At 39.7% G+C, this 22,037-nt stretch overlaps 4 protein-coding genes across 5 annotated transcripts; 2 read left to right on the plus strand and 2 right to left on the minus strand.

The window, feature by feature from the left end:
* Positions 1 to 3: 3 nt before the first annotated feature.
* Positions 4 to 13,974, minus strand: LOC143446673 (sodium channel protein type 4 subunit alpha B-like). The gene is given in 31 exon segments (XM_076946425.1): positions 4 to 859; positions 983 to 1,145; positions 1,252 to 1,414; positions 1,485 to 1,621; positions 1,729 to 2,054; positions 2,130 to 2,279; positions 2,443 to 2,638; positions 2,760 to 2,993; positions 3,057 to 3,216; positions 3,323 to 3,498; positions 3,562 to 3,702; positions 3,942 to 4,115; positions 4,208 to 4,489; positions 4,585 to 4,623; positions 4,742 to 4,990; positions 5,080 to 5,202; positions 5,291 to 5,413; positions 5,625 to 5,768; positions 5,771 to 5,812; positions 10,315 to 10,491; positions 10,577 to 10,765; positions 11,032 to 11,215; positions 11,303 to 11,436; positions 11,874 to 12,031; positions 12,090 to 12,247; positions 12,329 to 12,571; positions 12,936 to 13,061; positions 13,161 to 13,338; positions 13,474 to 13,583; positions 13,687 to 13,815; positions 13,882 to 13,974. Coding segments are annotated over 31 exon segments (5,604 nt in total). The 5' UTR covers positions 13,929 to 13,974; the 3' UTR covers positions 4 to 110.
* Positions 6,236 to 10,028, plus strand: LOC143446674 (DC-STAMP domain-containing protein 2-like). 2 transcript variants are annotated; one of them, XM_076946426.1, is made up of 10 exons: positions 6,236 to 6,458; positions 6,612 to 6,911; positions 7,031 to 7,242; positions 7,370 to 7,578; positions 7,643 to 7,842; positions 7,914 to 8,060; positions 8,128 to 8,427; positions 8,510 to 8,885; positions 9,082 to 9,242; positions 9,313 to 10,028. In XM_076946426.1, exons 1-10 carry the CDS (start codon positions 6,244 to 6,246, stop codon positions 9,608 to 9,610), a joined length of 2,418 nt encoding a protein of 805 aa, XP_076802541.1. In that variant the 5' UTR covers positions 6,236 to 6,243; the 3' UTR covers positions 9,611 to 10,028. The 2 variants fall into 2 exon arrangements, with proteins under 2 accessions (XP_076802541.1, XP_076802542.1); XM_076946427.1 differs by having other exon boundaries at positions 6,317 to 6,458; positions 6,631 to 6,911.
* Positions 9,613 to 21,987, plus strand: LOC143446676 (uncharacterized). The gene is made up of 8 exons (XM_076946429.1): positions 9,613 to 9,627; positions 19,248 to 19,322; positions 19,472 to 19,571; positions 20,561 to 20,921; positions 21,057 to 21,203; positions 21,415 to 21,474; positions 21,599 to 21,685; positions 21,792 to 21,987. Exons 3-8 carry the CDS (start codon positions 19,534 to 19,536, stop codon positions 21,906 to 21,908), a joined length of 810 nt encoding a protein of 269 aa, XP_076802544.1. The 5' UTR covers positions 9,613 to 9,627; positions 19,248 to 19,322; positions 19,472 to 19,533; the 3' UTR covers positions 21,909 to 21,987.
* On the minus strand, positions 13,988 to 16,073 carry LOC143446677 (sodium channel protein type 4 subunit alpha-like). Its single transcript, XM_076946430.1, has 3 exons — positions 15,824 to 16,073; positions 15,520 to 15,636; positions 13,988 to 14,251 (listed from the first exon to the last, which is right to left on the minus strand). The coding sequence occupies exons 1-3, from the start codon at positions 15,923 to 15,925 to the stop codon at positions 14,003 to 14,005; spliced, it is 468 nt and encodes a 155-aa protein (XP_076802545.1). The 5' UTR covers positions 15,926 to 16,073; the 3' UTR covers positions 13,988 to 14,002.
* Positions 21,988 to 22,037: the final 50 nt, after the last annotated feature.

Consider the following 22,037-nt stretch of genomic DNA (forward strand, 5'->3'; position numbering starts at 1 on the left):
TTTCTTGCTTTAATAACTTAATCAAATTAGAGAAACGTAGAATAAAGCACTTTTGAGGTTACTAATAAAATAGTAATGTCGTAAATAGCAGAAAATAGTAATGTCGTAAATTATCGCTTGAGGTCTGAAATTCTATGCTTCCGGTTATCGCCATCTGGCGTATTTCGTAAAACATTATTTACAGCCACTATCGTCGAGTCGTCTGTTGAGACTCGTGCACCGGATTTGGGAAAATGTTCTTGAGAAATTGCGCATGTTTTGGGCGGGTCGTTGATAGTCATTTTACGGTCAGTCTCCGAGGTCGCTTTTAATTCTTCCTTGTCGAGATTTCGTGACTTAGTAGAGGATAGCAACTGGTGCTGATAGGATGTACTTAAAGTTAAACGCCGCTCAAAGTCTTTGTTTGAGAAGAAGACTTTTCTCCTCTCGGCGATTTCTTGTTGGATGAGAGAGTGACAATTTTGCTTCCGACTTGCGTGAGTTGCTCCGTTCCCTCCCGTTGACGTTCCCTTAGTTTTTATCCGATCAGATCCGCATCTTTTTTTCCCATCCTCCTCTTCCACATCATCCTCCGTGTGAAGGAAACTGCTGGTTTTGGACGGGAGGTTAACCTCAAGTTCAACGACATGAACTTTTTCAACCTCTTGAAAATCTTCCGCCTGGCACGAGCTTCGCAAGCTCTCCGAAGAGTCACTTTCGCTGGCTTTGCACACCGCATTTTCGTTTCCGTCTCTGGCCATGGTGAAAGAGTAGGTGTCAGTGACTCTTAATCCGTCGTCTGCCCTCAAGGACTTGTTGGCGTGGCGTTGGTAATAAGATTTAAGTTCTTTTTCCATCTCCTCAGAAAATCCTTCCGTGCCTGGGAATGTAACAAAGGATTTGTGCTAATGTGGTGTGACTTAATAATAGAACTTATGACGCAACAATTGGCTAAGTAGTCACAACTTCTGTAGTTGTGGCATTTAACGTTGGGTCTGGTCACCTAGTATATTCTTGATTAGCGCAGCAGCGACATCAACAATAAAGAGTTTATGTCCTTTGCACATTGGTATCCGCATGTTGGCGATGTGCATCTTGTTGGGCTGCTTCATCCTAAGCGGCCGGTCCACAACGTGAAGCAAATCACTGAGTTGTTCCAACGAAAGCTGCAAATAAGCGCAGATGCGCGAGACTGAAAGGAACGAGGCTTCTCTTGATTTCCATCAAACGAGTTTTATACACCATAGAAATCTTATCATGAAGGGCCTATACCTTTCCTCTACCCTTCTTGTCAAATCTCTGCCACATGTCGAAGAAATGTTCGAAATCATCGGCGGTTAACGCCTTCTCGTGGTCTTTTGTGGCGACGTCGAAGTTTTCGAGAATGACAGCGATGTACATGTTGGTTATGATGACGAAGGTAAGGAGAAGGTAACTTCAGGTATAACAGAGTTAATATGCCTTTGGAAGTCAATTATGAAGAAAAATATCTCCTCACAAAATACCTTATGAAGTAAAAGTATCCAAGAAATGTTGTGCTCATGCAGGTTCGTGGTGACCCATCTAGACCGGATGAGCAATCGGGTTCTTCGACATACAAGGTTGGCTCCATGAAGCCATCCCAACCCGCTGACGTTGACATCTGTAAAGCGCATTTTTACGTAATTAACGTACCCATTTTGACGTAAACACTTCACACTAAAACCATGAATATGTGGTAGGTAGTGGAAATATATTCCTACTTCAAACCTGAAAGAGCAGCAACATGGTACTGGGGAAAGTTTCAAAATTAAGAATTTCGTTTATCGCGCCGCTTTTCTCGACATGTCCGAACTGCGACATTCCAAATATGGCGTAGATGAACATAAAAAGAAAGAGCAAGCTGCCGATATTGAAAAGGGCGGGAATCGAGAGCATGAGCGCGAAAAGCAAGGTTCGAACCCCGCTCGCCACTCGCGCGACTCTCAAAATTCTCACGACTCGAATCATTCGCAGCATGGGTAACCATGGCGACGTGGAAATGGGATCGCCCGATCCGGCATGGGCAGCGATTATGACGGAAGAAATGACGTTGACTGAAACAAATAACAGCGAAGTTTGAACAAATTTGAACCGCGGGGTTGGTCCGATAACAGACGAGCGGCGCTTACTTAAGAGTGACGTCAGAATGAGGAAAAAGTCAAAGATGTTCCAAGGACTGTAGAAGTAGAACTTTCCCATCGCTGTCATGCGCAAGGCTATTTCCACCGAGAAGACACCAACGAAGGCGTAGTTGATAATCTTAAGCGTCTTTTCCTCCACTGAAGAAGCGAGTTAACACTTAAGTAGATATGTGCGCCTATAGATCGGTCTCGGAAACAAACTATCACGGAATATGAGCTCAAAAATCCCAGGAATAATGAGGTTAAAAATAAACTAAAATTTCCACTAGCAGAAGAGCTGGTGGTCAAGTAGATGTCGTACCTTCAGTCATATCATTGTGTTCGACCGCCATTCCAACCAGATTGAGAAGAGTGACCACTAGCACCACCAGCTCAAACTTGTCTCCTGTAACGACCAAGTAAAGACGTTCCCGCCAAGCCGCCTGCGGACAACGATTCAACTTCCGGGGAAGCTTTGTTTTCATGTTCTTTATCGCATCGTATGCTTTTTGCTGAGACTAGAGATATCAAAATCACTATTATTCTCAATTCCAGAAAAAGTTAAGCTACTACAGTTGCATGCATGCCAGTGAGGCCTTGTATGTGCAAATGGGATCCAGGCGGTCAACGCGTACCAACCTCTGTTATGAAGAGTGACCTTTCCGAGAGTTCAAATTTCTTCTTTTGTTGATTGAAGTTGTCAATCACAACCGATATGAACAGGTTTAAGGTGAAAAAAGCGCCGAATATTATAAAAGCGACAAAGAACGCGTAATACGCCACGTTGTTGTCTCTGATTGGTTGCTGATTGACTTCGCCAGGAGCATCAACCGCAGCGTACATGATGGGCATCCACCCTTTGAAGGTGGCCACCTGTAACAAAGACAAAGTCATCAGTGCCAGTCGCGAAAAGAAAGGAAATGTCGTCATGACTACCTGGAGAAGGGCCACGTACGAGATTGCCACGTTGTCAAAATTTATGTGAAGATTCTTCCAAATCACTTTCCCACCGGTAAGGTTGGCCAACTGCAAGCAGCTACTGCGATTGGTGACGTCAATGGGAGGGCGGGGATAATGATTTTCCAAACCTACATGGCTGAAAATGACGTCAGTATTGCTTATACTGATTTTCGCTGCAAGTTTCCTTTTTAACTTGAACATTGAACCAGAAAGAAGCGTGCTAATGACTTAATGGGCGTTACTTTTCGTAATCCTGCCTGGCCCAAACTTTTTCTCCGCTCTCCTTCCATCTGCAAGAAGCCATCTTCCCGGCGAAGAAATTCACTCCCATGATGGCGAAGATGAGCCAGAATACGAGACAGATCATGAACACGTTGAAGATGGAGGGAATCGACCGGAACAGCGCATCCGTTACAACCTGAAGAACCACATTGGTAGTAACCCGATCTCGTTGCAAGAGAAGAGATTCTTCCTACTCAACCTTTATCCCACGAAACCGTGACATCGCCCTCAATGGACGAAAAGCGCGCAGACTTCTGAGAACTCGGAGCGAAGAAAGATCGGTGGAGCTTGCATTGTTCTGGGTAGCAATGATCTCTAAAGCCAAAGAGATTAGAGAGACCTGTAAAGAAAGGTTAGGACGAGTTTAAACTTGTTAGTTCTATTTTAGTTAATTCAGAAAAGTCGCGATGGCTTCCTACAACAAATCTCCATCTTATAGCTACCTTTTTAATCTACTCTATAACAACTAATTCACTATAAAAAAAACATGCTGATGATGCCTCGTGTACAAAACGCTAACCACGACAAACACGCAGCAAGAGACAAGCAAACAGAAAACCACAACAACAAAAAACTGACCACAACAATTGCAAAGTCCAGCAGGCACCAGCCATTGGTGAAGTATTTCTTCAGACCGAACCCTATCCATTTCATGATCATTTCCACGAAAAAAATTGCAGTGAAAACTCGGTCGAGAATGCTCAAAACGATCTTCAGTTTTGGCCGGGAGGCTAAGTGGACATCTTCAAAAACCTAGAGATTTCAAGCGAAAAACTAGTTTTTATTAGGTTGATTTTCATGCAATAAGTGATTAATTTCATGATGATTATAAAGAAGTTGCGCACCAAGCTCACACTGCTCAGCAGAATGATGAATATGAGGAAGGACTCGAAAACATCATGTCTGACCACTTTGTTCATGCAAGCGCTTAATCCCTCTTTCTCCTGCTCTGCCTTGTTTGATTTCTTTCCTCTGGTGGACGTCAATAAATTGCCGCCTTCCTCATCCGCGGAAAGCTGAAAAGAGATTTCCGGCATACTAGAAGACCCGTTTCTGACCGGGAGTTGATTGACAACTTGATTCAATCGAATCGAAACAGAGGAATCGCTGCCAGACATTGTGGCGCGCTTTAAAAAAGAAACAAAAAATCACAAGATAAAATTTTACTGGCTGCGACAACCGGTTAGTGTTGACTCATTTAATTGAGCAGTGTGTGGCTTACCGTAGATATCATATCATGTTTGGGCGTGTTTACAGAATTCTAAAAAAGTAAAATTAAAAGTAGTTTTATCATAAGCCAACTGTAACACGTCACGACTCCACCGGTAGGTTGATATGAACAAAGCAACTATGGCAAGCCTATTGTTAACTTGACTAACGTTGTTGCATCCATTTGCTTCAGTTTTAGAATGATTGTGTACCGAGATGAGAACCCCGTTGGAGATGTTTGATGTTTCATCTTTCAGTTTATTTTCGTCAGACACTTCCGACAATATCGTCACAGGGAATACCGTTTCATTCGATTCTCTTTCTTTTTCAATGGGTGCAATGTGGTTAAGTGAAGATAGCGAATGGTGTCGGTTGGTGGTGCAAAACAATTCGCTTCTTTCAAGTAGGCCTACTGGTAACTGAACGGAATAAATACAATTAGTCTATCATTGTAAAGGTCAGTGTTAAACTAAGCGAAATGTACTTAGAAAACACTTTGTTTGCTTACACCGTCTTTACTATCGTCAATTTTCCCCAAAGTGCTGACAGCTTTTTTGTCGATTTTTTCCACTTTAGCCTCATTTTTTGTTTCTTCAGCGTAAGGAGCAATCTTGCGCTTTTTTCCAATAACCTTGAACAAACATGCTGTGTTAGCTTAGCCTAGAAGCGCAGAGATAACGGACTCCTTTGCCTGCCATCAAATTCCTAATAAGTCCGACCTTCCGTCCAGCACTCCGCAAAGACTTCAAAACTTTTTTAGCGCTTTTTGACTTTCCACCACCGCTGTTTAGAGCATCGCTGCTGAAGGAGTTCAAGAGCAGCGCCAGAAACAGATTTAGCACCTGTTTTATAATAAAAAATCTATTCAACAAAATAGCATAATATTAATGCGGTTAAAGTTCTTTGTAAAGTTATGTTGATATGCATAACACAAGAATTGCAATGTAGATGGGCTTATAGGCTAGCCTTCTACCTACATAAGTGGTATTTTTGCAATAAACTGCATCAAATTTATTTAAAAAAAAAACAGAGTAAAATCTGGTTAAAACTTACAACTAAGTTTCCGACGAAAACAACACCGAGGAACACAAAGACGCACATAGGAACCATTGCCGGTGAATCATCTCGTACAGAATGCATACAGCTCCACATGCTTTGAATCCATTCTCCACACTGAATACGGAAAACCACGAAAAAAAAGCGTGCCAGAAATCGTTCATATGCCAGCGAAGAGGAATGCCCTGTTAGTAATTTACATTAAAACATAGCCTGCAGTTAAAGTACATTAGAATTTTTTTCAGTTTTAACAGAGACAATAGAATAGGCTACAATGAGATAGCTCTGGCATGTTAAGGATTTATTCAGTAGTTACAGTAGTTTATTGCTTTTTGGTACAAGGTGCGTATTTGTTAACAACGCTTGTAACTTCAGCAGTGCTGTGAATTTACCTATCTTGCATTTCACAGGTATTAGACACAGACACTTGTTTAAAAATCTAACTTAACGTTTCAAAGACCATGCCAACTCTAAGGTGTTTTTTGTGAGATGTTTATGCGATTGTCTGCAACTGGCAAAAGATCTTTATTACGTCACAGACTAAATGCTTAAAAAGCAAAATACTTCTTATTCGAGTTGAAAGAAAGTTTTCGATTAAGCTGAAATTATTCAAAGAATGTTTGGATCAAGTGCGCGTTCAACTCTTTTAGCTGGTCATGACCGGGCTTCCAATGCTCTCGGTGTGCTAGGTTCAATCAAAGTTTTTGTGTCCGATCTTATGGGAAGATTGTTTGGTAGCAGGAACAGCAGCAAAGATGAAGAATTGGAGTCTGCACTATCTAGTAGTTCAGGTTCAACCTGGTCATCTGAGAGCGACAAAGACATTAAAAAGTAAGACGGCAATGTGCTAGAAAAAAACGTCGAGTCCTATAAGTAACGGGTCCACCCACTACATATCAGTCTTGCTAGCTATATAGGCTACTGTAGGTAGGCCTATTTATGCTTTAACGTTTGTGTTCTTGATGCCCTTGATTTGTTAAACAGACGATTTATTTTGCAAAAGCGTTCTTGGGGGCAACAAGATCTTGATGTGAAAGGCGAACTTGAAGAGGGCAAAGAAAGTGACAAAAATCTTGCTGTTTTCTTTACCCGATTTTTAACGGGAATAGTCATAACACAAGCATTTTATTTGCTGCTAACCTACCATAGCATGTGGAAACCATCCACCGCTGCTATGTGGACGGGATTTTTTGGATTCTTTATTTCTCTCGGCATGGCTTTCTTGAAGCCAGTTCGTTGTATTGTGGCTTTGCTCTTGCCTACATTTTCCACAGGAAAAGGAAGGTACGTGGTGGAAAGGCGTTAAATAAAATTTCAGCAAGTTTCTTTTCTACACTGGATTCCTACTCGCAGCCTGACTGTTTTACTTTAAGCGTTTCACGGATTTCTGTGCATTCTTGCAGAAGTATCATCATGGCATTTTCCTTGATGTTGGTAATAACGGGACCATCGGCTAACATCGCGTACAACTACCGCCAGATGTCGACATCTCTCACATGTGGAGACGAACTGGGCTTCAATGTCACGCAGGGTCTGCGGCCGCTGGTGCATGATGGGAAGAACGCAATTTTATCAACAATGGAAGACACGATAGACGCGATCATTGAGGCTGTGGAGGAAAGATATTGATTTTCCTAAATATTACAAAATTGTTTGCCAAGTCACCTTTTAATGGTGTGATAAATCAATTAATGGAAGCACTTACGTTGTATAGTAATTAATTTATTTTAGATTTTTGGAACAGGAAGCGGAAGAAAGGTATCGAAAATTTTCCGAGAAACTGAAATCTGTGACCGATGTTATTAAAAGCCTGAACAACTTTATGCTTAACATGGGCAGTATCTGTAACGCTAAACTCGGTGCTTTCCTATGCATTATTCCAAACTTCGTAGCAAAACAAGCAAAGAGACTTATTACTGAGCCCGTGAAAGACGCCATTGCGGATATCAAGGTAAACACTTTGCCTTTATTGCGCCAAACCGACGTCACGTAATTCAATTTTTTTTGCATGTTAGGCAGAGTTTGCATTCAATATTTCGTTCGTTCACGAGCTTAAGTACGATGTGAACGCATCGAAATCTGCTCACGAGATAAGTAAAGACATCATGCGAGAAGTGGAAGAAAAAATTGGCGGGGTCACAAATGTATTTGAATGGGTTCGATTTGCCATGGGCTTTTCTACTCTTTTTGTTATTCTGAAAGCTATGAAGTACAGGTAGAGGTTGATGCCATATTCTGAAAAGTAACAGCTGAATCGTGGCTAAAATTGGTTTAAATCATCTTTAGAGAGAAGTACCTAACAGCGAATGAATTTGACAACTTCTACATTACTGAAGATTTCGTCAAACTTGATAATCGACGTAAAAAGCAAGGAAAAGTGACGGTGCTTCCCCTAAGAGCAAGAGAAAATTCCAAATACATCAGACCAAGCAAGTACGCAATCATAGAACGCATGTGCGGTATGCTAGCCGTATTCACAACTGTATGTAACATGTCACAGCATATGGATGTCGCGCGCAGAAGTGAAAAAGTTCGCCAAAGGAGCAATATTTCTCTCGATTAATTTTTTCTACACTTTGGCCGTCATCGCCATCGACTACGGATTCTACACAATGCTTCATTCGATGACGACGTCACTATCCCTTCGCAAGCAAGCGCGCAGTCTCGCTGAGTCTATTGTCAAAAAAGCTGCAAAAGAAACAGCTGAAGCGGTTGGGTTGGGCGATAGAGGAAGCGAACTTGCATCCCAGTTGATCTCCCTCACTGTTAGCGGAGTTGGATTTGTCACTGTGATCTACAGGTGAGTGCATTCTACCCTACCATGTGGCTTATGACGTAGGCTTCTTGCAAGTAAGATGACGTCAGGCTGCTCCCTTTGTCAGGTCTATCGCCTCAGCGCTGGAAAGAATTGCCAGCAGTGAAGGATACAACTTCGCCATCGATAAGTGCTTGCCAATACCTCGTGGCCCTGATTACAACCTCTACATCGTGATTCTCTCTCTCTACCTTTTTCTCTACATTCTCTGCATAATAGAAGCATACGTTCTTCGAACACGGCGTCGAATCATGGCACGTTTTTATCCGAAACGCGAAAGAATTCGAATTCTTTACCTTCGAACGAGGATTTTGGGTGATCGAGGTGTGTCAACAGGAGGTAGTCCTGCCTCCAGCGCCCTCCAAAGGGCGTGCTTAAGCGTGCAACAGACCAAAGAACAAGATCGGACGAGTCTTGTGACGAGATTGGCAAACAAAAGAGGGGTAAATATACAGCATCTTTAAACATTTAGATATCTTAACTTCTTTAATGAAGAAAATTTATTAAACAGCACCAGACGTCATTTTTAGATTGTCGATCGTGCTTTTGTTCTGCCGAATACTTAAATTAAATCCCAGTTGTATAAACGCGCACATACTTTCTTCGAAATTATATTCATCCTTTTTCTTATTAATGCAGGTAGTTGGCTGGGTAGCTCGTCATCTGACGGGTAAGACCAAGCATAGGTGTGACATCTGCAAACTTGCGGGCGGAGCCGCAGATTCTAAATTGTTCACTCGTTGTCTGAGGTTCGGGTGCAGGGCACAGTACTGCGTGGAATGCTTTGAAGATCTGCACAGGTTTCAAACCGGGAGTTGCTTGAAGTTTGGAAACCGGATTATTTTGTGATGAATGATTGGTTATTTGCAGGATCTGTGTCTCGTGCTTGTTGAAGCAAGGCAACGAGAGACGAAAGCCAAGAAGAAGTGGAGCAGGGTCGAGGGAACAGGATGAGGAGATCTATAACGAACTCGCTCAGGATCTCTTCGACTCCAGCGGCATCTCAGACTCTTCTGCAACTTCAACTGAGGATGAAGAAGATGACGTTGATGATGTAAAGACGACCAAACAAGTTCGATTTAAAGACGGTTATCAGAGAAAATACATACCGCTAGACGTCGGCAACGAGTCAAGTAGCGATGATGAGACGAACACTGGAGCGACATGACCAGAAAAACGAAGCCTGTAAGTACCAGCTTATGACAAGTTTTGCCTGAAACGTTTGTTGGTGTTGTGTGGCAACAATTTCTATTCACCTGATCTGTACTAACTTTTACATTGAATTTGTTAGCAGATACGAACACTAAGATGTACTTCTGTTATTTTTTGATCATTGTCTTGTCTTGTGATAACTCCACATATTTACATGCAAAATTAACCTACCGCTAACTTTACCGACTGTAGTTCGTTTATGTCTGAATGAAGTATTTAAAGCCTCCTAACCTGATGTTCTTAGGGATATGTGCACCATGCAATGTTCCTGGGCTCATGTAAATTTGAGTAGTTACAGTTTTGGTGAAACGTCGATTAATAATTAATTGAAAACCCGACCCTGTCCTTACTCGCGACAATATAAAAAATGAAAACGCAGGGAACCAAAAACGTCATGTTGACACGCAACCTGCCTCTACAACTGACCTGCAGGGACTCATTGTGTGAAAATTCTATGAACTCAAATCTTCGCTTTGAAATTCTTCCGGTTTTAGAAGACTCAATCATCGAATTAACAATTATCCCCAGAGCAAAACAATTTAAAAAGGATTTACACAACATTATACATTTCTATTTGAGATTATTGTTTGACACTAGTTTCTTGTTAGCTAACGATAACCTTGACAGAAAAAAAAATTCGCCCAAAAATCAAACGTTCACCTTCACTTTATCTTTGTAAAATTCGCTCCCAACTGTCTGCATCCCGGCCAGGGCAAATATGACGAGAACGATGAGTAGAACCAGGGTCAGATATCCGACCTTGCTCAGCGAATCCGCGATCATTCCCATCAACTTGCTCAGCGTTGGCCACGACTTGGCCAGTTTCAAAATTCGAACCTTCAACCAAAAAACGTCAATCGTTTATTCAAGTCAGCTGTAGTTGCCCCGATAGTTTTGGTGTTTATAAGATGTCTATGCTTACCAGACGTATGAGCCTGAAGGTTCTGAGCACCGAGAGTCCATTGGGGAGTTTGTCGGCAATTGCGATCTCAAGCAGACTCAGAGTGACAACAACAAAGTCAAAAATGTTCCAAGTTTTTTTAAAGTAATGATACGGAGACAGGGCGAACATTTTCAAGAACATTTCAACGGCGAAAAGCGCCGTAAACACCTAAACAAATAGGGTTTGTTTAATGCAATTGGAAGTTGAAAGATTAATCTTTTCAAGATAAACAGATCCAAGCGCAAGCTTGTTACATGGCGGACGTGTTCAAATAACGGTAGCTTATTAGTTTGCCGAGTGTTCATGAAATATTAATCAGAGCGAGAAACAGGGGCGTGAAACGGTCACACTGAAAAGAATAAGTTTCAATACGATTTGCCAAGTCTTAGCTTTGAACCCAACGAAAAACTTTATTGTTTATCTTTTGGGCTTACCCTATTTGAAGAACCGAGAAAAATATCTAGGCTTCTATCCTTGGGCCACTGCTCCATTGCCATGACAACTGTATTCAAAATGACCAAAACCACTGTAAGCATTTCAGCGGTCGGTTTCATGAAGAATGTGCGAAGTTTTTCCCTGATCCTGCACAAGGAACTATTTCCTACACAACACGTCCATCTAAAATGTATAGAAATGATGATTTTTTTAAAACAATTATCGTGCCATGTAAGAAATGTTGATTAGTGACCAAGATTTTCTACTCACAATAAGAAAATATTTTTAAAGCGGTAACACCAACACCAGTCTCTCTTAAACATCGTCTTTGTTTTCCTTAAATTTATCGTTTGGTGTTGTATGGACGAGACGTTTGTCGCGTTCCGACGCTTCGTTAAGATTTCCTGCAAGAGTAAAAAGGCGCAATGTAAAAGGATTTACTTAGAAACCTCTTCTGTTTTGGAGCAAGGTCTAACGCGTCTTTATAATGCAGAGTTGTAAACGGGACTCATATTGTTAACCCGAACCCGAATATTTATTTGAAGCCCGGGTTTTCGATCCGAAACTCATTTACTCAATAAATCAAAATCATTTTTAATGCCAATCTTTGACTGTTATCATTTTCTTTGCGCTTTTCTGTCTTTAGCACTTTGCGCGCGTGCACATTCGTGTAAAGAAACTGAAATTATTATATGGCTGAGTGGGAGTATAAAATCGAGCCCGAACTTTTTTTCCAACATAGGCCCGAACCCGGCCGGAAAAGCCTGGCCCGACTTACAACTCTGTTGCAATGAGATTACCTTCAAATATTTCTTCAAGTTCTCACAGATGTTGGACTTACCTTCTCCTGCAAAAGCTCTCTCTTCTCCTCTTCCAAAGAGTTTGCGACGCTTTTTCTCTGCTCCTCATAAGAGAAAGCCACAACGGCGAGGTTGAGGTTGATGAGGTAATATGTCCCGAGGAAGATCATAGCAAAGAAGAAAAACCACGCCAAGCCACCTGGGTATGGAGCAGGAGTAAGATCTTCCACTTTAAAGATCGCAGCCAGCCAACTCACCATTTGCTTGTAGAGTTTGCAGATAAAGCTCCTCCCAATTATCCTGCAGTGAAAGCCGGAACACGGAGAGAAAAGCGAAATGAAAATTGTCGAAACTCGTGTAGCCGAAATTCGGGTTATCCCCTACTCTGAGACAAGTTGCGTACGTAGGGCAGTGTCTGAAAATTAATTATAAAATGACGAGACAAACATAAATAAGAATGATTATGACCGATGAATGCAAAAGTAAATTTACTAACAACGCGCTGCTCTGATTCCCGCAAAGCTGATACGTATTGGGCCCGTCTTTGATGAAATGATCTTCGTCCTCAATCCATTTATTCCAGCTAAATTCGTAATCGCTGGAATCGAGAGAGACATTTACAGAAACCAATGGTTTGACCTCATTTATGATGTAAGAAGCGTTTAGGTTATTTGATGACATCATAGAAGTTGATGTGCTGGGAAATCTTAGAGATTCATGGCTTGCTGTGCTCATCAATCTATGAACATCAAACACAAGATGCTTCAACAACAAAAATAAACACATGAACAGAATTCGAAAGTGAAAATTTTTCTATTATCGCTTGAATCTTTGCAGAGGAGAGCTTCAGGAAATTGACACAAGCATTCAGCTTTTTATAATCAGCAAAACCGTGCCGCATAAATCAAGACTGGAATTACCTAATACTGGAATTAGCTAGCAACCGGTGAAAAAATAATTCCAGGTAGCACGGCAATATAGCAGATACTATTATTAAAGATTAATGGGTTAGTTAAAGCCGTTGGATTACTATGAAGAGCGATATGACAATGTATGACGTCACACAATTTTTTTAAATGCTTTTAAAAGTTATCAGCTCTCACGAGTCGGAGAGATCCGCAGATCTTGAAATAAAATGTTCCACTTCTAACAAACTCCTGCTCCCGAAATCCCGCAAGATGTCGTCGGAGAGGTTCCTCAACGTCGTACATTCTTTCAATGACGTCACACTGAAATTGTTAGAAGCATTGTTGGAATTTCTGCAGAAAATTCAAGAGCTCAACAGAAGGCTATAGCGGCAATTTTACACAAACTAAGTTCTTACTCACGCGCAGTTAAGAGGCAGCAGCAGATGAGGTGGAAGCAGAACACATTTTTGCTGAAGAGTCCCACGGAAGAGCTGGATTCCAACCAGGGAAAACATGGAGAAGCCGAGGAGACTGAGAAGCATCGCGTCTCTGAGCGCTTTCGTGGAAGCGACGAGAGCAGAAACAATCATGCGGAGGCCTTGTGAAAATAGAGAGAAAATAATTTTATAGAATTCATCTCAAAAGTCCGTTTCATGCTGAAAATCACTTTCGTTTAACTGTGGCTGCGGTCAGACATGAACCTTCATGCGCAGCGTACAACGATGTTGGATACCTGGTATCGCTGACACCGTCTTGAATATTCGAAGGACTCGGATTGCACGAAGAAATGTTAATCCGCTAATTGTCGCTGTTGCTAACTCCCCAAGAATGATGAGACCATAACTAGAAGTGATTATGACGTTTGCGATATAATTTTGTTTTGGTAAAGAACTTTAAACCAAGCATTTGCCCAAAGCCATTATTTACATCATAAGGAAATACATACGCTGCAATTATGACGAGAAAATCCAAGCAATTCCAGGCATCCCTGAGGTAGCTGAAGTCGTGTAGGACGAAGCCGCGACCCACGATCTTAACCAACGCCTCAAAAGTGTAGACGAAGGTGAAGACGTTCCTTTAAGTAACAAGTGTTAGAGAATCGAAACCTTGATGACGAAAACGGATCTTCGCTACTACTCACTCCACTTTCTCCGCCCACTCTTCCTTCTGGTTCCCATTCATCACCATTATGACGCAATTGACCAAGATTGTAAAAATCACAAGTCTGTTGAACCACGTGACAACGACGTCACAAAGTCAGGTTAAGCAAAATATCTTTGGAAAATCTTAATCTTACATAACAATGCGTATTGCGACGGAATAATCGACAAACGTATGTCATTGGTTACAATAGTTAGCTTCAGGTAAATAAATTCCTCGAACAAAGGATATTTGTTGATGAGAATGTTGACAAATGTCTTCCGAACTTTGCTACTTCGTCCGAAGAGAAAGAGCGACTTTTCCTCGCTGAAGCGATAAATGACGCGGTCTCGGTTCAAAACAAGGAAGGTCTACCAAAAAAGCCAATAAAACACCACCATGTCGCTTATGATACTTTGAGTGACCTTTATAATTTTAAAAGATTCCTCGGAATTTAGAGTGAATAACAATTAAGGAGCAACGTCTTAAGTTTTAAATATTTTTTTCCTAAAACATGAAAATTCTTTAATAATGTTGTTTTGTGACGAAGTTGCTTTTCACTCCCAGTATACAGCAGGGCTGTAACGCATCCAGGGTGTGCGGTGTATGCTCAAAATAAAACTAGGGTAGCCTATGATTTGCGATAGCCCCAAATAACTCCAGGGTGTGACTAGGCCTACATAAACCCCATAAGCCAGACTATGCCATCTTACGATCTGCAAACTTAACACATTGTAGCGTACGTGTATAGCTCGAGCTTTCACCAGTCCGACGTATATAGATGCTACCATTACGAACAACTTACAACTTGATAATAAATCTACGTAAAAAGCCAACATATTTTGATAAGATTGATATTTAAATTTTCCGTTTTAATCGTAAAACCCCCAAAAGTCAGACAAATTGAACATTGTAAGAAATAAATAATTGTCAAGAAGTTTCAGCAGAAAAAGATGATGCCCAGCGGAGATTGAAAGATGGCAAGAAATTGAATACTTGTAATGCGTCAATTGACAAGCATGGTCGTTCCAGCATTAGACGCTGAAAAGCTTCATGTGGCTACAAATCACAATTAAGTCACTTACGCCTCAAACCTATTCATTCAGTTTTCAAAGATTTTCATGCAAATTGAGTTGAACGGTTCTTCTGGTGAACGCGCCACCCAGACAGACATGCTGTTGTTGAATTACAACATGACCTCAATTTACCACAGCTATTATCGTCAAGCAATATGCAATTACATCCCACACTCCTTATATATCCTACAAGCCTGAGCGCATACTCTGGACTGAAATCTTGCACTGGTATTGAGTCATCAATCGTTATGTCTACGTAATAACGCTTTTGTCTTAGTCATCAATTCCTAATTGAAAATAGTAGAAAACTTTCAGGCTTGTTTGGGATTTATAACTTTTGAGTGTGTTATGACGAATTCGCATCGGAAGAGTTCGACGTCCCGGGATAAAATCTTTTCTCTTGAAAACAAGCAGTGACTAATTTAGTCGGTCGTACAATGCTTGAAAATGTCAAGTGGTTGGACGTGAAACATTCATCAATTATGCAAGGTCCTGTCGCCATTTACAAATGCTTTCAATTAGATCTATATGCAAAGACGATACCACGCATGAAATCTTCAAACCTTTTTGTCCTTGTAATATGGATCAGGATCGTCGATCGGGACTAGAACCTTCTCCGGAGTTTTGGAATAACTGATCGTCAATCTTCTTTGCTGCTTCAGCCTTGCAAGTGGCCGGGTCTAATGAAAGAAAAAAGCAAAAAAGCAATAATTAGTTTAAGACAATTTGTGTGAGATCACTGGATAGAAAAATGACAATATTTCCACGAAGTTTTATGCATTTCAAATGAATAGAGAAGTTTCATGATCGGTATTACAAGGCAAATAACAATCTATTAAGACTGCTTGTGAACTGCATTGATAGTACCTTGCTCGATGTGTCCGCTATTGTGGGAACACTGTATTCATCTTTCTTGTTATTTTCACCCTCATTCAACCTCCCTAGAGCTCTTCCCCTTATCATCGCCATAGCGATCAGTGTGAAAACAAATCCACCGCTCTGTGTTTCCACCACAAGGTTTTATTCAGTAGAAAATTTATTGCTTATTCTTAAATATCTTCAGCGCCCAACAAAACAATACGTTGCTAACTGCAAAGGAAATTGTTTCAAAGCTACGACTTGATTGCTGCCCCATTAATAATTTAGAAGGTGCGTTATATTTGTCATTCCTTGGCTGTTTTTCATCTCTTTAAAAACAAAAACTCGCAACGCCCAAATAATCTTTCTTCTAAGTTCCTTTAACCACGTTAAAAATGGTTTCCTTCAAAATAAATTTGTAAAAGATTTTAAAATTTTCTTTGCCTGCGTCATCTTTCTTTGGTTCCACTTTCAATTAAAATATTCTAAGTGAGTGAATATAAAATATAAAATATAAAATATTCTGAGTGGAAAAGTGCAGCGAACGACAAGAGTTTGTCTGTCTGCGTTGACCAATTGCTTGTGTTTTGTAAACGCAACAACTTTTGATGTTTGCGCTAGAAGCTATATTCAAACTTCCGGTGGATGTACAGATTGAAAGAAAGGTCTCTTTCGCAAATAACTTGACTTGCATAAGCAGGTATAAGGTAAAAGAACCTAAAGACAATAAATAACCTACAACGTTGCCCACATATAGTGATCCGAGCATCTGCACACACGAATCAAATGAATTCAAATAAGGGTAGCTTCTATAAACCAAACGAATAACCTTGAACGTCACAGTGTCTCATACCTACAATGCAAGCTCGTTTGAACGGAAATCGCTGCAACTTCAAATAAGATCTTGTATCTATGAAATATTTATGCGAGATAGGAAAATGCTGCTGGGAAATTTCCCAACATTTCTCCATATTGCGCCCCTTGGGGTCGGGCTTTGATCTGCGTTCAATTGTGTCTCGATTATCTGCAAACGCAATCACAAAAAACACAAATTATTTTGCCATTTTCGACATAAGTTGTTTTTTGTGTTGGCGTTTAAAGCAACCAAATATTCATACCAAAGTATGACAATAAAAAGTATATGGAGTGCATAACGAAAATGATTTTAAAAAGAAATTTTAAGATGAACTGAATATTTTATAAGGATTATTTCTATTCATATTGATCCAAGGCCAGGGGAAGTTGCCAGACCTAAATAAAACTGGGAAAAATCTTTTTCTTGATCGTTAACTCGATAAAATTTGGCACCGATGCCGACTCATTCCATTCACTAGATTTTTGTTAAAAACATGGATTTCTTTGCTTTCTAGTCACTTACATGGCAGCTTTTACCAATACCTCTCGATCAACGTACGCCAAGCCGTGTTAACTAGAATTTGAAATCACTCTCGGCCGCTACTATGTGCTGCTACCTCCCATCACGTAATCACCAAAAGAAAACATAAAAAGAAATAAAGTGTCACTGAGTTGCTGTAATTTTCCTGTAAGCTCATATGCTGTCATTCGACTCGATACCTCATCATTTCAAGGGCGAGAGCGAATAACGTTTTCCCTCACCACTACACGACTACAAACATGTTGAACAACATGACTTTCCCCTCTACTGTAATAAGAACGCTTCGTTATCCCACGAGACCAAGGTTGTTTCCTACTGCTTCGAAATAAAATGTAGCTGTAATCGAAATCTGGTGCAGCAAAGGGTTCAGTTCACACAATAGCTAAGAGAGAGCGCTCTTGGATTCAAGTTGTTGAAACATGTAACAAAGACAGCCATGTTTGTACAATATCCTACCACAGCTTAATATTTCTTCACTGATGCTCTGAAAACGTGCGAGTGTTTACTTTTAATTTTCAGTTTATCTATCATTACAAAAAAGACCCATTTAAGGTTTTTTGTTTGACTTAACGACATCAACTACCTGACTATATCAGACAATTCCACATGACGTTTGTTTATCCCATTGTTCCGTCAGACACAATAGCAATGCAGAAGCTACCGCTCGTATTTTCTGCAAAGGAGGCTTTTTATTACGTCACATTCGGCTAAGTATTCAGTAGGTCTTACACTTTTAGCAGCTCGCAAAGAAATTATATTTCTTTCCCGCCAAATAGGGTTAGCGACGATTTCCGATATTGCCATAGCAACCCATTCTCTTCTAGGTCAGATTTCTTGGTTGCAATATTTGTCACGGGGCAAGCTTATTACGTCATTATTTAACTGTGATATTGTTTGAAATTATTTTATAACGTTATTATCATGCGATTAAAAAACGTTTCGCAAAATTTATGACGTCAATAATTTCTGTGTGGTGGATGATGACGTTGCATAGGTGGTTATGAAATGAGCGTTGCGCTCAACCGCAAAGTTTATTTGTCGTGAAGTTCGAAAACTTGTGAAGTGAATTCAGAGTCTTAGCGATGAATCTTTAGACGCGGTGATATTTTCCACCCCAGGCTACAAAGATGACTTGGCTACAAACGGAGCTCAATTAAGTGTTGAACAATTAGCAGTTACAACAACAAAAAGTGGCTGACTCTTAATTTATCTGAAATTGCACATTAAGAATACCAACAATATTTTCTTTCTCCGTTTTATAAATTCTACTATTACGTCACTATGTCCATCCCCCCACTTAAGGTACTTTCGAATGTCGACCTGCAATAAATCACTGACAGCATTATTTTATGTTGAGGACCGAACGTAATGTTGAAGCCAGTTGGGAAAAAAGGTCAAAGTTGAAACGAAGCGAAAAGAAAAAGACCAAAAGAAGCTGATTTCGTCAAAAACAAATTATCAGTGGATCAATATTAACACTCAATAACCTCCACATCATACAATACCGCCGCTGGTTTAGTTTATGGTCAATGTGGTCAAGCCTACTTCGTAGCGGATATCATGTTACTCCCACTGGGTTTCACATCCTCACGCGTTTTCCGGTGTTAGCTTGATTAGGATCATGACAAGAAATTTACAATCTCAAAAATGATGAAAAATCAATTCCACTTATCAATTATAATTCATTATCGTTTTTAGCGCTTAAGTAAAGCTTCGTGCTTCTTGATGGAGAAAACTCAAGTTGTGACGTATACAATTGAAGTGGGACGTTATTAATGTGTGAATATATTCACGGAATGAGATCAAGTTGTGCAGATAAATTATTGATATATTTTGCCAAAGACGTTCCTGATTCAATTTACGCGCGACCCCTTAACCCTACATCTTTTTATGATTATTTGCCCATAATGTGAAGATTTTAAACTGTGTGGTTATCTCTCCAAATTACAAGGAATAACGTTTTGGAAAATCGAAAGACTGTTTGTAAATAGACTCCATTCTGCCATCTAACGAGCTCGCTTTATAATTTCTTATAAGCAAATAACTACAAACTTCACCAAAATTGAGCAGCAAGAAGTATGAAGAAAAACATTTATTGATGAATTTGAGATGGTAAATAGTTTTCTGTTCTTTTTTTAAAGTTATTGGATTAAGAGTCAGCAACAAAATAGGCTGGATGTTCAAAATAAAAAAGGTTGGTTTCCTTCTGAAGAAACTTTAAAAATCGTAATTTAAGTTCAATTGATGTTTAATCTCTGCAGATAATCGGGTTGTTCGGTGACATAATGCCTCCGAACGAAGGTTAGGTTTACTGGAGCAACAAATGCAAACCGCGTGGTGGCGCAAGAGATCAAGTAAAAAGTACTGAAGTCTTTTCGAAGTCTTTGTTTAAGATCATTTTTATGAATGGCAAGATCACATCAAAACCGGGGAAGAACCTAACTTATAACTTGCACTCTTTCATCTTTCTTTATCCGTTGATTGACTTCAGCCGGAAATGTGTTTGCCGTCAACGTCGTGAAAAAACATGATCAATAAAATCTATTTTAGTTTAAGTTATTCATCATAATAGCTAGGTTCGATGTTAACAATGCATAAATTTTGTCCTAATAAGTTAATCCGCTTTGAATTTTTGAGGCTTTGCTAGAATTCCTATTCAGATTTTTAAAGGATCATGTCAAAATTTTCATTCGTCGAAAACCTTGGAAACGAAAGAAGCTGTTTATCTTGTGACGTATAAACCGAAAAAGTTATCTAGTAAAGCGGATATGACGTCATCACTCGCTTTTCATTTGTTTTCCGGTTTTACTATCCGGGAAGACAATTAATGTCGTATCTACACCAGAAATTTTTTCAAAATTTTCAAACGAATTTAAAAATATTTCGCGTCACAATAGACTTCGGTTTCGGATTTTGCGGGAACAGAAGATAAGAAATTCGATCTGGGGAAACGGGAAATCTTCTTTGCTTGATTTCTATTTTAACATCGTGCCAGATTAAAGAATAACAAATATTGTAGATTCTTTAAATCAATTTCTTGACAAACAAATCCGATAAGAGACAACCGCTACCGAAGTTAATTAATATTTAACTATTAAAGCCTTTTATGACGTTTATGATGCTAACTATAGGGTTTAATCCCATATCCGCAGTTGTAATCCGGTTCGAAAAAAGTCTGATGAAATATTTCCTTCTTTAGATCAACATCTTATTATCACTTTCACTTCCGTAGACGATTTAAGAAAAATTATGAGCTCAAATTTTACTTTTCAAACACCCCCCTTCGGGAAATTTCCGGGATCATAAAATAGAAAGTTTTTAGATTTTTGTTTTGTTATTTTGTCGATCAGATTCTGTTACTACGAAACCGAAGATATTTTTCATCCGAAAAGATATTCTCGCAACAATGCGAACAAACAAAAGAGTAATGCCGGCAGGTTTGGTATATATAAAGCGTTTGGAGAAGACAGGTTTCACCACAAACACAAACAGCATCTTGGAAAGTGTCCAAACAATCCTGGAAATTATTTGAAAAAAAAGATGAAGAGTTTGTTGATGATTTCATTCCTCCTGCTCGTCTGCCAAGTCCATGGCGGGAATCTGTGGTCCTGTGAGCACAGACCTCAACACATCAGGAACAGATGGCTGGACAATCTAGCTTGCATCTTCATCAACCTAAGTCCAGATAAAGTGAATCAAGGTGTTATAAAGGTGAAAACTTTCAACTTATCTGTAATATGAGAATCAACTTCTAGATAAAATTGCTAAACATTTAGCCATCAAAAATGTTGAAATTTAGCGATTAAAATGAGCTTAAATTTAAAGAAATAAAAATCAAATTTTCAGGATGTCGATGAAACTCAAATTGAAACTTTGTGGCTCAACGAAGACAAAAAGAATCAAGTTTATGCTGAATACGGGAGCGAAGGTGTTGTGGTGGCGGAATTCTCTCGCGTCTGCTCCTGGATAGAAAGAACTTTCAATCATTTAAATGTAAGTTGGATTAACAGAATCGGCTTCATTTTTATGCGCTCTTGATGGTGAACTAAATCTCTCTTCAACGCCAGTAGGAGCAAAATATATTAACCCAAAGCAAAATAAAAGCAAAATTATCACGATATTTTCGGCAATATATTCCAATATAAAACGCCAAACACAATATCATGGTATCTTAATCCAATAAACGTTTGTGCTCGTTGTAAAGGGGACGGGTGAGGAAGAATGCATAAAACCACATTCCCAATGGACACCCCAGCAACAACAGGTTGGGATCGTTTAAATAATTTGGCTCAGAAGTTTAGGAAGTATAAAGTAGAAATCATTTCTAAAACGTATCACATTTGATGATGCGTCGACATCTTATAATTCAAAACTTTTCTTAAAACCAGGGCCGTTGTTCCCCACATCCCCTCAAGAGTCGTTGTCTGAGCAACATGAAAGGTCCATGCAGCAGATTTCTGTTGAAGAAACATGAGGTTAGATTTTTTCAATCGAGTTTAAATCAACTGTGACGTTTACTTTTAAATTTCTTATTTTAAACCAATTAACAACTGCCACGTCATCATACTCTTATTTTTGCAGCATTTGCGAAACAAATTGAAAACTAAATTTCCCGACTTACTTCAACTGGACACTTTCCCGCACCCTTGTGCTTTGTTTTCGCCTTACATTAGAAATCATATAATTAAGTTTTGGTAAAATTTACTTGTCATTTTACGCATGACTGATCTTGCTGGAGGGACAGAAACCGTGCAAAGTCGCCTTTTTATATTGACCTTTTCCCGTCGTATCGATTGTTTATTTATTAACGTCATAATCGAATGATTT

Source organism: Clavelina lepadiformis, chromosome 2 (assembly GCF_947623445.1).
Source record: "Clavelina lepadiformis chromosome 2, kaClaLepa1.1, whole genome shotgun sequence".
Lineage (NCBI taxonomy): Eukaryota > Metazoa > Chordata > Ascidiacea > Aplousobranchia > Clavelinidae > Clavelina > Clavelina lepadiformis.

Excerpts from the sequence above, each read along its gene's own strand:
- LOC143446674 (XM_076946426.1), top strand. The coding sequence starts at position 6,244 with ATGTTTGGATCAAGTGCGCGTTCAACTCTTTTAGCTGGTCATGACCGG. Across the intron at positions 7,243-7,369 it reads CGCGATCATTGAGGCTGTGG|AGGAAGCGGAAGAAAGGTAT; the intron begins AGGAAAGATATT and ends GATTTTTGGAAC. Across the intron at positions 8,428-8,509 it reads TTTGTCACTGTGATCTACAG|GTCTATCGCCTCAGCGCTGG; the intron begins GTGAGTGCATTC and ends TCCCTTTGTCAG.
- LOC143446677 (XM_076946430.1), bottom strand. The coding sequence starts at position 15,925 with ATGGCGATGATAAGGGGAAGAGCTCTAGGGAGGTTGAATGAGGGTGAA. Across the intron at positions 15,637-15,823 it reads TAGCGGACACATCGAGCAAG|ACCCGGCCACTTGCAAGGCT; the intron begins GTACTATCAATG and ends TTCTTTCATTAG. Across the intron at positions 14,252-15,519 it reads CATATTACAAGGACAAAAAG|ACCTTCCTTGTTTTGAACCG; the intron begins GTTTGAAGATTT and ends CTTTTTTGGTAG.
- LOC143446676 (XM_076946429.1), top strand. The coding sequence starts at position 19,534 with ATGCAAACCGCGTGGTGGCGCAAGAGATCAAGTAAAAA. Across the intron at positions 21,475-21,598 it reads GGACACCCCAGCAACAACAG|GGCCGTTGTTCCCCACATCC; the intron begins GTTGGGATCGTT and ends TCTTAAAACCAG. Across the intron at positions 21,686-21,791 it reads TTCTGTTGAAGAAACATGAG|CATTTGCGAAACAAATTGAA; the intron begins GTTAGATTTTTT and ends TTATTTTTGCAG.